Raw genomic sequence first — 14,224 nt, forward strand, 5'->3', positions numbered from 1 at the left:
CACGACTGAGCAACTCCACTTTCACTTTTCACTTTCATGCATTGGAGAAGGAAATGGCAACCCACTCCACTGTTCTTGCCTGGAGGAGAGCCTGGTGGGCTGCTGTCTATGAGGTCTCAGAATCAGACACGACTGAAGCGACTTAGCAGCAGCAGCAGCAGCTGCCTCTAAGTGGGACAGCAATTTGGAAAGACTGGGAGTTTCTTTGATCTGTTTGATGCTGCACACACAAGTAAAGGAATGTTCTGTTCTTCGTTTTTGTTTTAGTCCCTAAATCATGTCTGACTCTTTGCCACCCCATGAACTGTAGCCGTCTAGGCGCCTCTACCATGGGATTTCCTGGGCAAGAATGCTAGAGTGGGTTGCCATTTCCTTCTCCAGGGGATCAATTCCCGAGGGATTGAGCCTACATCTCTGCATTGCAGGCAGATTCTTTACCACTGAGCCACCTGGGAAGCCCAAAGGAATGACCTGCCTTAGTGCTTATTTATGTGGTAGTCTCTACTGATCTTTCCTGAGTCATCTGAAACACTGTAGAAACCTGCGCTTTTATTACAAATCTAAGATATTCTTTGTTGTTGTTGTTAGTCGCTCAGTCCTGTCTGACTCTTTGCGAGTCCATGAATTGTCGCCTGCCAGGCCCCTCTGTCCATGGGACTTCCCAGGCAAGAATACTGGAATGGGCTGCCATTTCCCTCTCCAGGGGATCTTCCTGACCCAGGCATCAAATCCGAGTCTCCTTCATTGCAGGCAGATTGTTTAACGTCTAAGCCACCAGGGGATCTCCCAAGACACTCTTAAATATCTTCTAATAATTATTCTGTTTCTCTTCACCTTCCTCTCCATTTCCATTTCTTCTCTTAGGCCACATAACACACAGGGAAAAATAAAAGTTTACACAAATAGAAGCAGAAATACCTACATTTATAACAACTCAAGTGATTGTTGGGAAACCATAGATAGCTTTTGTTATTGTTGTATGTGCTCAGTCATGTCCGACTGTTTGTAACACTGTAGACTGTAGCTTGCCGAGCTCCTCTGTCTGTGGAATTTCCCAGGCAAGCATACTGTAGTGGGTCGCCATTTCCTACTCCAGGGGATCTTCCTGACCCAGGGATCGAACCTGTGTCTCTTGCATCTCCTGCAGTGGCAGATGGATTCTTTACCATTGCACCAGTGGGAAAGCCCATAGATAGTTTACACTGAGATATTTTACTGTAGCACACAAATCACCTAAATGTTGACTTCCTGGTCTTTGAGAGATGATGTTAATTTGTTCATTCATTAAACACATTAATTAAGGTCATAAGGTGAGCCAAGAAATGTATTAAATGTGGTGTTTAGGAAGGTAAAGAGACAGCACTTACCCTTGAGGAGCTCAGTCTACAGGAACTCAGAGGTTCAAGTCTCCCAAGAGACCAGTTCAAGAAATTATGACCTGGTCCTCTTTCCCTGTTTTGCCAGTTGGACAAAGGATATTTGTATCATCTTAGTGTAGCTGTATGCTGCTGCTGCTGCTGCTAAGTCTCTTTAGTTGTGTCCGACTATGTGCGACCCCATAGATGGCAGCCCACCAGGCTTATACAGTGTAGCTGTATAAGAGCACTTAAAGGTATTTAGTTTACTGTTCAGGATTATTCAAATACACAGACTCACTGAAGGTCAATAGCTCATAGAATTCTGATCTGGCTGATGGAAAGTGAGCAGATAGTATAGAAGAACAGAGAGACCATTTGTTGACTTCCTTATTCAAAACATCCAAGACTCATGGCTGAGGCATAATTCCTACTACCTGTTTTATCTCTATGACTATAAGTATCACAAGGAGGAGCACTGGATCATTCACACTTTGGGAAATTAACAAAGAAAGAGTGTCTTGAATTTTTGCCTGAATTCTTTCAAACTGTATTAGGTTGGAGTTTGTTGCTTGAATGGGTGAATTAGTATCATTCTGATCCATGAAATGATTGTGCCTTAACCACCTGTCTTACTGATGGCTATCATTGATCATGAGAGAAGAACTGACAAATGGGAGTGGATCGATTTGTATCGTGGTTCCAACCGCTTACACAGTTTATTCCACTGCACAAATAATGGTAATACTCTCACAGGTGAGAAATCAGGGCAGCACAGCAGACCTGCAAAAGCCAGAGTTTTAAGTAACTCCCTCATCAAGTGCACCAGCATTCAGCTGGGCATGTGTATTCCCTCTTTAATATTATCTGAGTGAGAAAGCTTGTTTCAAAGAGAAGAAAACCCAAAAAGAAATTAACCGGTTATGCCAAAGTTCTTCATTCAACACCTGATGCAATAAACACTGAGGACCTTTGTGCAGGGACCAATCTGAAGATGAGTAAGATGCAGTCATCCTAGGGAAGTTCATAGTTTGAAACTTGCATTAACAATGATAAAAGTAGGTCAAAATTCATCAGAGGCATATGAAAGTTTCTGAAACGGTGCAGTAGAGGTTCTAAGGAGAAAGATTTTGCCACCAGCTTAGGGTAGGGTCTTAGGGAAAGCTTACAGAAAAAGGCATAGAAGGAATTGACTCTGTCATTTAATTTGTAAAGAAAAAAGAAATTACCAATTCACTTAACAAAAACTTTTTACACTTCTCCTCCATGGTTTGTTGTTGTCCTTGTTTTGTTTTAGTGCTAAATTATATCTGACTCTTTTGCAACCCCATGGACTGTAGCCCTGGCCAGGCTCCTCTGTCCATGGGGTTTCCCAGACAAAAATACTGGAGTGGGTTGCCATTTCCTTCTCCAGGGGATCTTCCAGACCCAGGCATTGTAGTAGCTAACATTTAATTAAGCACTGATTGTGTTCCGTATTTCACTAAGTGCTTGGCCCACTTTATTTCATGTAATCTTCAAAACAATCTATGAGATAGGAATTATCACCTCTATTTTATAGGAAAAGGCAGACAGAGCCTGAACTAACGGAAGAGTTTGTATTCTTGGCTATGAGAACCCAGGTAAGAAAAAGCTCTTATATCCAGCCTATGGGATAGAGACAAGTTGGGTTTTGAAGAATTAGCGAGGAAGAGAAACCTTTTCTAAGACCGCAGAGTCAGACACCACTTAGCAACTGAACAACAAAGAGTAGGAGGCCTCCTAAGTGTCTGAGTCAAAAACCTCATAAACAGTAAAAACATCTGAAGGACCTTGGACTTAGGTAGAATCTGCCTTGTTGAGTATGACTCCATCTCAGGAACCTTGTCTTTTGTCTTATCACTGTCCGCAGAGATTCTAGCACTCTGCCTGGCAAATAGTAGATGCTCAAATTTTTATCTGTTAAATGAGAATTTTCACCGTCATTGAACATTCACTGGAACGTGGGGCAATTAATTATGTTCCCTTCCTCACGCCTACACTGTGGTTTTCCTATCTTAATATTGGAACGGGCTGAACATCATTAAGACACTATATTAAGTTTAATAAGCTGTTATCCAGGAAAACTTAATTACCTAGGGCAAAAGTAGGAATATTATAGTGGCTAATGGGAACGTCTGTACGGGACAGGGAGGACATTCTTTTTTATACGTTTAATCCTAATATTTTTGGCAGTCTGTGCAGAAGAGGGCAGAAGGTTGGTTTTACATTCCTTAAGGCGGGCTCCCTCACCATCTAAAGGCGCTGGAATTCGTGAGACGGAAACGCTCGCATAGGGATGCCCTCGCCCAGGACACCGCCCTTAAAATCAGACAGAGGAAGACTTCTTTTTCCTTGAAGGCGCTTGGCAATCCCTGCCCCCTAAGGGAGTGGAGGCAGAGAAAGAATACATCTACATCTCTCACGTCTGCCCGAGTACAGATTGGCAAGTGGTATGGAGCGCAGACCTCTGTCATTTATTTATTTTTCTTTCCACTGGGTGCGCTGTCCCTTTAAATGGGGGACGCTGGTGCTGGCTCCGTAACACCGGAGCCGGCAGCTTGTTGATTTCAGAGCTGGTGAATTTCACATTGTTTCCACTTCACTTTCCTCGCCCGGGGGAGGCGGCTTAGGTTGGCTCTACAACCTCTATAGTCGGGGCCAGCGAGGGCCAGGGGAGGGCAGGGACCTACTGCATCTGGGCCGGCTTGGGGCCGCAGGAAAGGGTGTCGGGGCCACACACGCACTCTCCCTGCAGTCCAGATCCTCCTGAAGCCCGTACGCCCGGAGCGCACCCAGCCGGGACCGCCCGCCTAGACGCCGGCCCGCCAGCCCGCCCACGGGCCGGGGTCACAGCCAAGGAGCCGACGAGGGGAGGAGGCCCAGGGGGGCTGGGTGGGGGGGCGGGGGTGGGTGCTGCCGCCGCCGCCGCGGAGCTGCTACTCGGCGCGTTTTGTATGAAGATGGCGGCTCCCACCGCCAGCAAGGCAGCCTCCCTGGGCTGTAACAACAAGCCTGCGTTCCCGGAGCTGGATTTCAGGTCGGGAGCTCGGGTGGAGGAATTGAACAAACTCATCCAAGAATTTACGAAGCACGACCAGCGGGAATATGACGACCAGAGAGCACTGGAGATTCACACAGCTAAGGATTTCATCTTTTCCATGCTGGGTAAGGAGGAAAAAGAGAGGGGTGTGTGTGTGTGAGTGATGGGAAACAGGGTAAAGAACCCATTCCCCCTTCTCGTGCGCTCTTTCCTTCTTTTCTTCCCGGAGCCAGGTGCCTGGGGTATAACCCATCTCTGTTCCGCCTTTTCCATTCTTCGCCGCAACCTGAGCTGCCTTCCCTTCCCTCCTAACTATACTTTGCCCCGGGTCCCTTTCCCGCACCGCCCCCGATTACTGACTCTTTTGTTAATTTCTCGCCGACTGGGGGTGGTAGGCAGGTGAAGCGTTGGTGGTGAAACGGCTCACTGTTGAGGGGAAGCCCCTGGAAGCCGCGCGGTCCAGAAGAGAACCCGCGGCGCCTTCAATGAAGGGATTTGTCTCTGGAGGCACGGACGTGCTCCTTCCCTGCGCCGAGTCTCAGGTCCTCTCTGGAGCTCGGGGAACGGAGACAGCCTGGGGCTCTGGCTCGGCTCCCGAGCGACAAGTTGCGAGCAGTCTTGCGGCGCGGCGCTGTCACGCCGAGCCTCCGGTGGCCAAACTTGTTGGGTGTTCCCTAGTAACCCGCTCGAGTATGCTGGGCGCCCGGAGTTCCTGCAACTTTGATTTGCAAATAGATTTCCCACTGAAGCGGTTGGAAGCATTTCCGGTGCTTCTTCAGGGTTCTTGCTGATCTCAGAATTCCTAATTCCCAGCTCGAAAATGACCGCGCTCAGACCTCTGACCCCGAGGATCGCCAGCCCCTTGCTCTTTGTGTGCTGTCTGTTCGCTGGCCGAGAGAGGTGTCCTGGGTTTCGAACCTCGGCGACGTTTGGGTTAGAATAAAGCCGCCTCTCCCATCCCCCAGCCTGGCACCTACAGGTCCTTAACAGATTGTTGAACGTTGTGTATAGGAAAATAATTGAACCGGGCAGGGCGATCGAATAATCCCCTAGTATCCTGTAGTTCGGAGTAGTGCTGTGGGAGTCCGCTGGTGGGAGCCTCCCACGTAGCTTGCGGCTCCACCGAGGCAACTCTGGCTGCCGTGCAGTACGTGGCCTGGGGGTTAACACTCCACCGAACTGGGACTCCAGTGTAGCGCTGCCTGACTCGTGTCTCTGTGAGCTCTACAAACACATTCTTGGGCAATTTACCAGGTAGTGGAAAATTTCATTGAAAAGGTCTTTGACTGCAGAGGAAGACTTGAGTTTTTTCCTTCGTCCTGCCATCTATTGGATTTCATCCGCTGCCTCCTCTGGTTTCTGGTTCTATCAGAGTGTACCTTCCGTCTCGGTTTGCGTCCTCCCCACAGCCCAAGAAGTGGGTAATACAAATTGAACGTGTGGCCGCGGAGGGTAGTAACGTTTTGGGATGTTGTATGAGGCACATTAAAACTTGGGGCTGGATTTTACCTTTTGCTCCATTCTCCCCAAGTGTATCCTAGATTGTGTATGAGGTTGGAAAGCACTCTGTTGTGATATTCGACGATTCAGCTAGTATTTAGATAAATGTGGGGTGTGTATGTGTGTGTGTGCGTGTGTTTAAATTACTCCCTAATCTTGTGGTGGGATGGGATTCCAGAGGGAAACTTTAGAAGCTTACAAAGCTTTCAGATCTGAAAACCAGCACTGCGCTTGTCAGAAGGGTGAGGATACACAGAGAATGCTCAGGGCAGTTATTTAAGTTGTTTAATCATTGCCTCTCTTCAGCAAGTCTAATGGAAATTGCCCGTTGTGTTCTTACAGCCCCCAAATCAATTCTGATGTCTCCTGCTCTAGGTCGTTCACTAGGAAAAGGTGCTTGGTCACCATCAGTAAGGGATACTCAAGGAGCAGAAAAGGGGAGACTGTGGGAAGGGGTTAAGTTTAAACGCCCAGCTCATTAGGAACTTCTGTGTTAACCCCACAGCTGATACAGTGATTTCACAAAGCCTTTACCCACATATGAATGGCAAATGAATTATTGCTTAATTCATTTTCATTTTGTGTTGAATGTCATGAGCGTGTTGACAGGTAAACGAAATTCCCTTTTATTCCTTTTTACCCACTTGATCTTGCAAGAGTGGTCTTTTTTGCCCCCTGGGAATCTGATGTTTCCACCTGCAGGAGAGAAAAATTCAGGAGAATGTCATTTAAGCCTCTTAGCCCTCTGGACAGTAGAAGGCAGATGGCGAAATGAGCCTGCCTGTGTGTGGTGCTGCGTTCATTTGTGTGTTGCTTGCTTTCCTTTAATGAGGTGCTGGCTGCTCTAGACAAGTGAAGGTTTGGCGACAGCAAGAGTCCCTGTGTGGATTTACTTTTTCTAAAGCGGATTTTCGCTGGGCTTAAAAAAAACAAAATCTCTTTTTGTGCACTTTGTTTCACTTGCCACAGCTCAGAGTCTTTAATGAATATGCGAATGAGGTGTCTTAACAGCCCTCAGCTTGTTAAGGTGTTACAGGGGTGGGACCAGGCCCTTATTTCTGTGAGTTGGAGTGAGGGGAGATAAAAGGGGGTTGAGTCCTCCTGGCTTTGTTCTGCCTCTGTTGGAGCAGCACCTGAGGATTGTCAGCAGCTTAAAAACATTATTCCCTCACACAGAATGAAATGACAGGGAAATTTGGTGCAAACCTCTTTAATGGAACTGTACCTCTGTTTTTAGGCTATTGGCAGGAGCAGCCACTCTCTGTTTGAGACTTTTAGCCTGGAATAAGCACCCCCAGCTTCCAAGATCCTTTTTGTTTTATCTAGATTGGAGGTAACTTTATGCAGAAGAGCAAAGTGGTGGTGTAGACTTGTCATAAACAGGAACCTGTCAGCACCAGGAAACTCCACTGTCCTACCAAAGCGGAGGTCTGCATATGCTGTGGAGTAGGTCTGAGCCCACTACTGGTCACACAGTGGCCTTGTGGTCTGTCCTAATGTTCTCTGTCCAGAGATTCTAATTCCTTTGGAAGCAGGTGTTTGTGGGAGTCATCTAGACTCGCTTTTTATTTCTCTACACCTTGGTCTTTTTGGAGAATGATTGCTGTTATTATTTAGTTAATATTTGAGAGCCCAGATTGTGGGAGAGGCAGTGCATAATAAACGCCATTTATCAAAATTCAGGGAAATTGCTAGAGTTCATTAATGTTTTAATAATATTTGGTGTTTGCGTAATATCTCTGCCAGCTCTTTTGTTATCTTCATTCCTCTGCTGAAGCTGGATGAAGACTGGTTATATCCCCATTGAACAGATGCAGAACAGGGGTTGCGCAGAAGGTAGAAGAACCAGAAAGAAACAAGCAGTCCCTATACTTTCCCTTCAGTCCAATGGTCAGTACCATGGTGTGGTCATTAGAGGAGTCATCACTGACTGCCTTCTTGGTGCCTGGAATTTCACATAACTTTAGGAGTAGGTATTGCTTTCCCATTATCCAGATAAAGATATTGAAATTTACTAGGATTAAGAATCATCCAGGGTTCCATGGCTAATTAAGTGGAAGAGGTTGCTAAACCTCACATTGGCCTGATTCTAGGTCTTTTTTTTTATATAATTAAGAGTTGATGCATTAAATCCAAAGGAGGGACTTTGTTTAAAAACAAAGCATTCCCTCTTCTTTCAGAAATTTGTTTCTGATTTCAGCTGTAAGTATTAGGGTAATCCAGGCAGCATTTGAGGTGAGTCCTGGAGCAATCTGAATTTGAATATTTTATTCCATAAAAGGATCATTTGTTTTGAATTTCAGGTTGAGAAAATGATGGTCCTTATAATAAATGTTCAAACCTATAGTTCCTGTCTTAGTTTGCCTCTTGCTGGCTAAGTGGTCTTAGTTTTTTCGTCTATTGAACACAGATAATAATAATTTTGTCTATTAAACATGGATAGTAGTATTTTCATCTGTTAAACATGGATATAGTAATGTATGGTTTCAGAATTGTTATGGGTACATATGAAGTTACTTTGTAAACCAAAAAGGAAGGTATACAGGATTTTATTATTTTTAAGAAATTGGCATTTTAAGAAAATCTAGTGAACTTACACTAGAATTATCTCTGCAGCTTCCGATCAGAAAGACTACAGAGTATATTCAGAGGTGACTTAGGAGAAGAAAGGCTCTGGCTGTAGAGGGCATGATTAATTCCAACTCACATTACCATTTGTTAAGTTCAAACTGTATGCTGGCCCTTGTGCTAGCTACTTTGCATAAATCTATTCATGTAATTTTTTTGCAGAGACTTTATAAGGATAAATATCACCATGCCTCTTTTAGAGGTGAAGTAAATGGTATTATCCCCTTTTAAAGATGAAACATTGAGGCTCAGAGAGGTCAAGTACTTATGCCAAAACCATACAGAGGCTGCCTTTGAACCTATAAAAGGATGTCTGACTCAAAAGCTCATGTTCCTTCCACTGTATGGGCGGTCTGTTTCTATCAATTCTGGACCAGACAACCAAAGAGGCCCCACTCCCTGGGGAATGCTGTACCACTCAGTACCCTGCTTAGCCTGCAGGAGCAGAGATGGTCTCTTTTGTCCTGTCTCTCTTTTTTTTTTAAGCTTTCTATTTTGTGTTGGGGTATAGCTGATTAACAATGTTGTGGTAGTTTCAGGTGAACAGCAAAGGGACTCAGCCGTACATACACAGGTCTTTCTTACATTCATGCGTTCAGCGAGTAATTACTGAATGTTATACTGTTTTCCAAGCAGTATGCAGGGTCATAAGAATAAAATAGTGAGCAAAAACTTTAATTCAAGTGGGAGACCCCTCCCTCTCCCGCTTGCCCATTAACTCCAAAAAGAGAATGGTTTGCTCATTCTTGTCTCCTTTCAGACCCACGGTGTTTCTGAGCGCTGTCAGATCTACCATATTTTTAGACACTTTTTGTGTCTACGGAGTAGGCCATTTTGAAGCCTTGTCTTTCGGGTAGTTACTTTCCTTAATGAATTCATCCAGCCATCTTTACTGAGGGGATTTATTGTGAATCGTTGCTAAGTCTTGGTAACTTCCTTTGCGTTCTAGTCACTGATGTGCTGTGGTATCTATATAACAGACAGAGTCATCTTTGAAGTCTGTTCCAGCTCTGAAGACATTATGCATCTGGGGCAGGGAAGTCCCTCTACATTTGTTTTTGCTTCTAGTTTGAGTTGGTTTCCATTCTCCCTCCATGGTTCTAGGCAGTCACTGCCCTTCATGACAGAAGAGCCCTGGTCTTTCCATGAGGCCTTGTCATGCCAGCCATTGGATGATGCGTTGCTTGTGATTAGACTGGGCCCCTTTTGTATTCACAGGAATAGTGGAGTCTCTTATGTCAAACCAGGAACTTGTCATTGAATGTTAGCTCTTTAGACTCTCCTGGAGCTTTTCAACAGTTTGGAATCTCTGATCCCCTTTCAGGCCTATTGAATCTGAATCCCTAGAGATCCCCAGACTGGCTGCTCAGCACTCCAGCATCCTGTCCCATGTTCAGTTCAGCCTGATACTGTGCATTTCTGGTTCAGTAAAGCTGCACATACACATAGTGAGCTGATCGTAGTTGACTTTTGAGACTAGAACTGGGCTGCTGAGCCTAACGAGCGGTTACATCTGCTGCTTCTGGAAGATAATGCTGGAATCCTTCCCCCGGGACAGAGACAGGGAGGCATAGTGATTGAAATGAGAATGTTTCCTTTATGTCAGAGGTTGTCATAGGGTTTCACATTATTGGATAATTTCCATCAACAGCATAACCCTTTGAAGTAAAGAAGTATGGGGAACTCCAGAATTGGAAAAATTCAGGAATTTGTCCAGGTTTACCAGCAAGTAAGTGACATAGCTGGGACTTAACCAAGGTCAGGCTGATGCAAAAGCCCTTGCTTTGAACAATGATACTATTGTGCCTTCTCAAGGGACAGGAGAACTGGACTCTAGTCTCAGCTTCTCCAGTAACTTTCTCTGTGACTTTGGGCAAGTCACATAACGACTCTGAGTCTCAGTTTCTAAATAGTTAAGTTGGGGCAAATAATTATACCTACCTCCTATGTTCAGGTGCATTCAGTGCTAAAGCTGAAGATACAAAAGAAGGATGTTTCTGACTTCTTGTACCAGCTCTGTTTTATACTGTGTGGAGTGTGTGCTACCCTGAGGCACCTAATATTTGGGGGTATTTTTTGGCCCATTTTCCAATTACAGAAAATACAAAGATATAAGTAAAATCAACTCTGAATTCTAATTATTATTAGTATTTGATGCACAGTTTTTTCTGGGCATCTATGTTTATAAAACATGCTTACAGTCACTCATACTTGCATACAGTTTTACATACATATTCCTATTGCATATATATATATTTCTTAATAAACTGACCAATATGCTATCATCTATTCCACTTTTAGAAAGAAACTATATATAACCTGTGGAAAGATGTTTTTTAGCCTCTTTCACTCATTTTTTATTTAAAAAATATACTGTTTTGGAAATTACAGGACACTTTGTAATATAACGATTGAGGGATGAAGAACCTTCTTGTTGGTGAGATTTGAGGGTTTGGCCTGCCTTACCTGAATATCTTTTTTGTTTGGGCCGTTTTCTCTATCCAAATTTGTTAACTTGGGTCCTTGGAAACAATAACTTTGAATCTCTGAACTTGAAAAGGGAAAAATTACATCTTTATTTTTATTGACTTCTAAAAGATGCTTGCTCCTTAGAAGAAAAGCTATGCCAAACCTAGACAGCATATTAAAAAACAGAGACATCACTTTTCCAACAACTGTCCATATAGTCAAAACTATGGTTTTTCCAGTACTCGTGGCTAGATGTAAGAGTTGGACCATAAAGAAGGCTGAGTGCCGAAGAATTGATGCTTTTGAACTGTGGTGTTGGAGAAGACTCTTGCAAGTCCCTTGGAGTGCAATCAAACCAATCAATCCTAAAGGAAATCAAAGCTGAATATTGATTGGAAGGACTGATGCTAAAGCTCCAATACTTTGGCCACGTGATGGAAAGAACTGACTCATTAAAAGAGACCTTGGTGCTGGGAAAGATTGAAGGCAGGAGGAGAAGGGGACAACAGAGGATGAGATGGTTGAATGGCATCACTGACTCAGTGGACATGAGTTTGAGCAAGTTCTGGGAGATGGTGAAGAACAGGGAAGCCTCGCGTGCTACAGTCTATGGGGTCGCAAAGAGTCGGACATGACTGAGCGACTGAACAACAACTGCAGTATTGCATTTCCTTTCATTATAAAAGTAGGTAACAGACCATAGTAGTATTGGCAGTATCTATGTATCTTGCTTTTGTTGCCAAAAGAAATCACAGCCATTGTCATTTCATATTAAAGACGTTATAGACGTCTCAAAAAACATTCATCGCTGCTTTGAAATTATGGTAGATGTTAGACTTGCTGCTAGATTTTATTGACTGCATTAATAAAGAATCACATATGGTACTCTATCACATGTTTGTCTTTTTTAAAGTAAGTTTTGTATTTTAATACAAATTATTTGAAGTCCTGTGTGATTTTATCGTTCATTTAAATATCATGTTGTTTTTTTTTGCAGGGCTTCCTAAAAGCCTGTTCACAGATGCAGTTAAGAATCTCAGCTTCTAAAGAAATCTTATCTCTGTTTTGTTTTCTTCAGTTCAGTTCAGTTCAGTTCAGTTCAGTTGCTCAGTCATGTCCGACTCTTTGTGACCCCGTGAATCGCAGCATGCCAGGCCTCCCTGTCCATCACCAGCTCCCAGAGTTCACTCAGACTCACGTCCATCTAGTCCGTGATGCCATCCAGCCATCTCATCCTCTGTCGTCCCCTTCTCCTCCTGCCCCCAATCCCTCCCAGCATCAGAGTCTTTTCCAATGAGTCAACTCTTCGCATGAGGTGGCCAAAGTACTGGAGTTTCAGCTTTAGCATCATTCCTTCCAAAGAAATCCCAGGGTTGATCTCCTTCAGAATGGACTGGTTGGATCTCCTTGCAGTCCAAGGGACTCTCAAGAGTCTTCTCCAACACCACAGTTCAAAAGCATCAGTTCTTTGGTGCTCAGGTTTCTTCACGGTCCAACTCTCGCATCCATACATGACAACTGGAAAAACCATAGCATTGACTAGATGGACCTTTGTTGGCAAAGTAATGTCTCTGCTTTTTAATATGCTATCTAGGTTGGTCATAACTTATCGTCCAAGGAGTAAGCGTCTTTTAATTTCATGGATGCAGTCACCATCTGCAGTGATTTTGGAGCCCCCCCAAATAAAGTCTGACACTGTTTCCCCATCTATTTCCCATGAAGTGATGGGACCAGTGGCCATGATCTTCATTTTCTGAATGTTGAGCTTTAAGCCAGTTTTTCCACTCTCCATTTTCACTTTTATCAAGAGGCTTTTTAGTTCCTCTTCACTTTCTGCCATAAGGGTGATGTCATCTGCATATCTGAGGTTATTGATATTTCTCTTGGCCATTTTGATTCCAGCTTGTGCTTCTTCCAGCCCAGTATTTCTCATGATGTACTCTGCGTAGAAGTTAAATAAGCAGGGTGACAATATACAGCCTTGACGTACTCCTTTTCCTATTTGGAACCAGTCTGTTGTTCCATGTCCAGTTCTAAGTGTTGCTTCCTGTCCTGCATATAGGTTTCTCAAGAGGCAGGTCAGATGGTCTGATATTCCCATCTCTTTTGTTTTCTTCTCCCAGCTCAAATGCCACTTGACTCATGAAGCTTTCCTGTATATCTCCCAGGAGGAAAAAAATTTCCTTTTCCTCTGTGTTCTTCTAATACCTGGTCCCCTTTTATAGCCCTTGGTGCACTATTCCCGATGCTATAGGCTAAATAATACCTGCTCACTTATCTTTGCAGCACTGAGTGGAGTAAACAGTAGGTACTAACAGAGTTTAATGACTTGATGCATTTTAAAAGAGCCCTTCTGTGCAGAGCTTTTTATATCATGCAACCCACTCCAGGAGTCTTGCCTGGAAAATCTCATGGACAGAGGAGCTTGGCAGGCTGCAGTCCATGGGGCTGCAAAAGAGTCAGACACAACTTAACAACTAAACATCAGGTTAAGGCACGGGTGCTTTCTGACATTGTCTCTTTATAATTGCTGCCTCTCATTAAGCCATATTATGACATCTTCTCTGGAGTCAAGGATGGAAATCTTGATCTGGTCTCTGTTTATGGTAGGGAAGTTTCTTCTTAGATTTTAATAATTTATCCTTGAGACTTAGATAGGGCAGTTTAAGAGATGTCTCAAGTAATTGCTGTAGCTTGTTGTCTGAGAGCAGCAAATGGTGAATTGTGGAAACGTGCCCCTTCTTGTAGATCCAGATTTTTCTTCCCTGGGCATCTGGGGTACTTGTGAACCTCTTGCATGCCCATGCTTGGGGCTTTAAAGGATGCACAGAAAGCATAAGTCATCTTTCCCATGAAGGTGTTCCTTGTGCTTATCAGTCAACCTCCAGGTGTTTGGATGCCTATTCTGGAATCGTAATTGCAGCAATTATTTATGATTATAAACTACTATAATTTGCCATCAATTTATTTTTGTGCAGTGCTTTGTAAATTACAGTACATTTTTGTGGATTACAACATGCATTAGCATCTGGTATGGTGTGGCTTTATTCTTCGGACCAGCCTCTGAGAAAGATTGTGTAGGGACTAGTAACCTCCATTTACAGATGGGAATACTGAGATGCTGGAAGGTGATATGACTCAGTTGGAAGTTAAAGAATAAGGACTCCACCCAGATCTCCAGTGTTTTCTGCTCCAGCACACAGCCTGCCAA

At 44.0% G+C, this 14,224-nt stretch overlaps 1 protein-coding gene and 1 long non-coding RNA gene across 2 annotated transcripts in view; one reads left to right on the top strand and one right to left on the bottom strand.

Annotated features, from left to right (window-relative positions):
• Nucleotides 1–3,680: 3,680 nt before the first annotated feature.
• MB21D2 (Mab-21 domain containing 2) overlaps nucleotides 3,681–14,224 on the top strand; it is a 129,594-nt gene continuing 119,050 nt past the window's right edge. The window contains exon 1 of the mRNA XM_069557611.1: nucleotides 3,681–4,541. Coding sequence (XP_069413712.1) covers nucleotides 4,331–4,541 — 211 coding nt within the window. The 5' untranslated portion in view covers nucleotides 3,681–4,330. The remainder of the gene's footprint in view (nucleotides 4,542–14,224) is intronic.
• On the bottom strand, nucleotides 3,830–5,815 carry LOC138422557 (uncharacterized). The gene is made up of 2 exons (XR_011249923.1): nucleotides 4,777–5,815; nucleotides 3,830–4,537 (listed from the first exon to the last, which is right to left on the bottom strand). It is a non-coding gene; the product is annotated as an uncharacterized lncRNA (long non-coding RNA).

Source organism: Ovis canadensis, chromosome 1 (assembly GCF_042477335.2).
Source record: "Ovis canadensis isolate MfBH-ARS-UI-01 breed Bighorn chromosome 1, ARS-UI_OviCan_v2, whole genome shotgun sequence".
Lineage (NCBI taxonomy): Eukaryota > Metazoa > Chordata > Mammalia > Artiodactyla > Bovidae > Ovis > Ovis canadensis.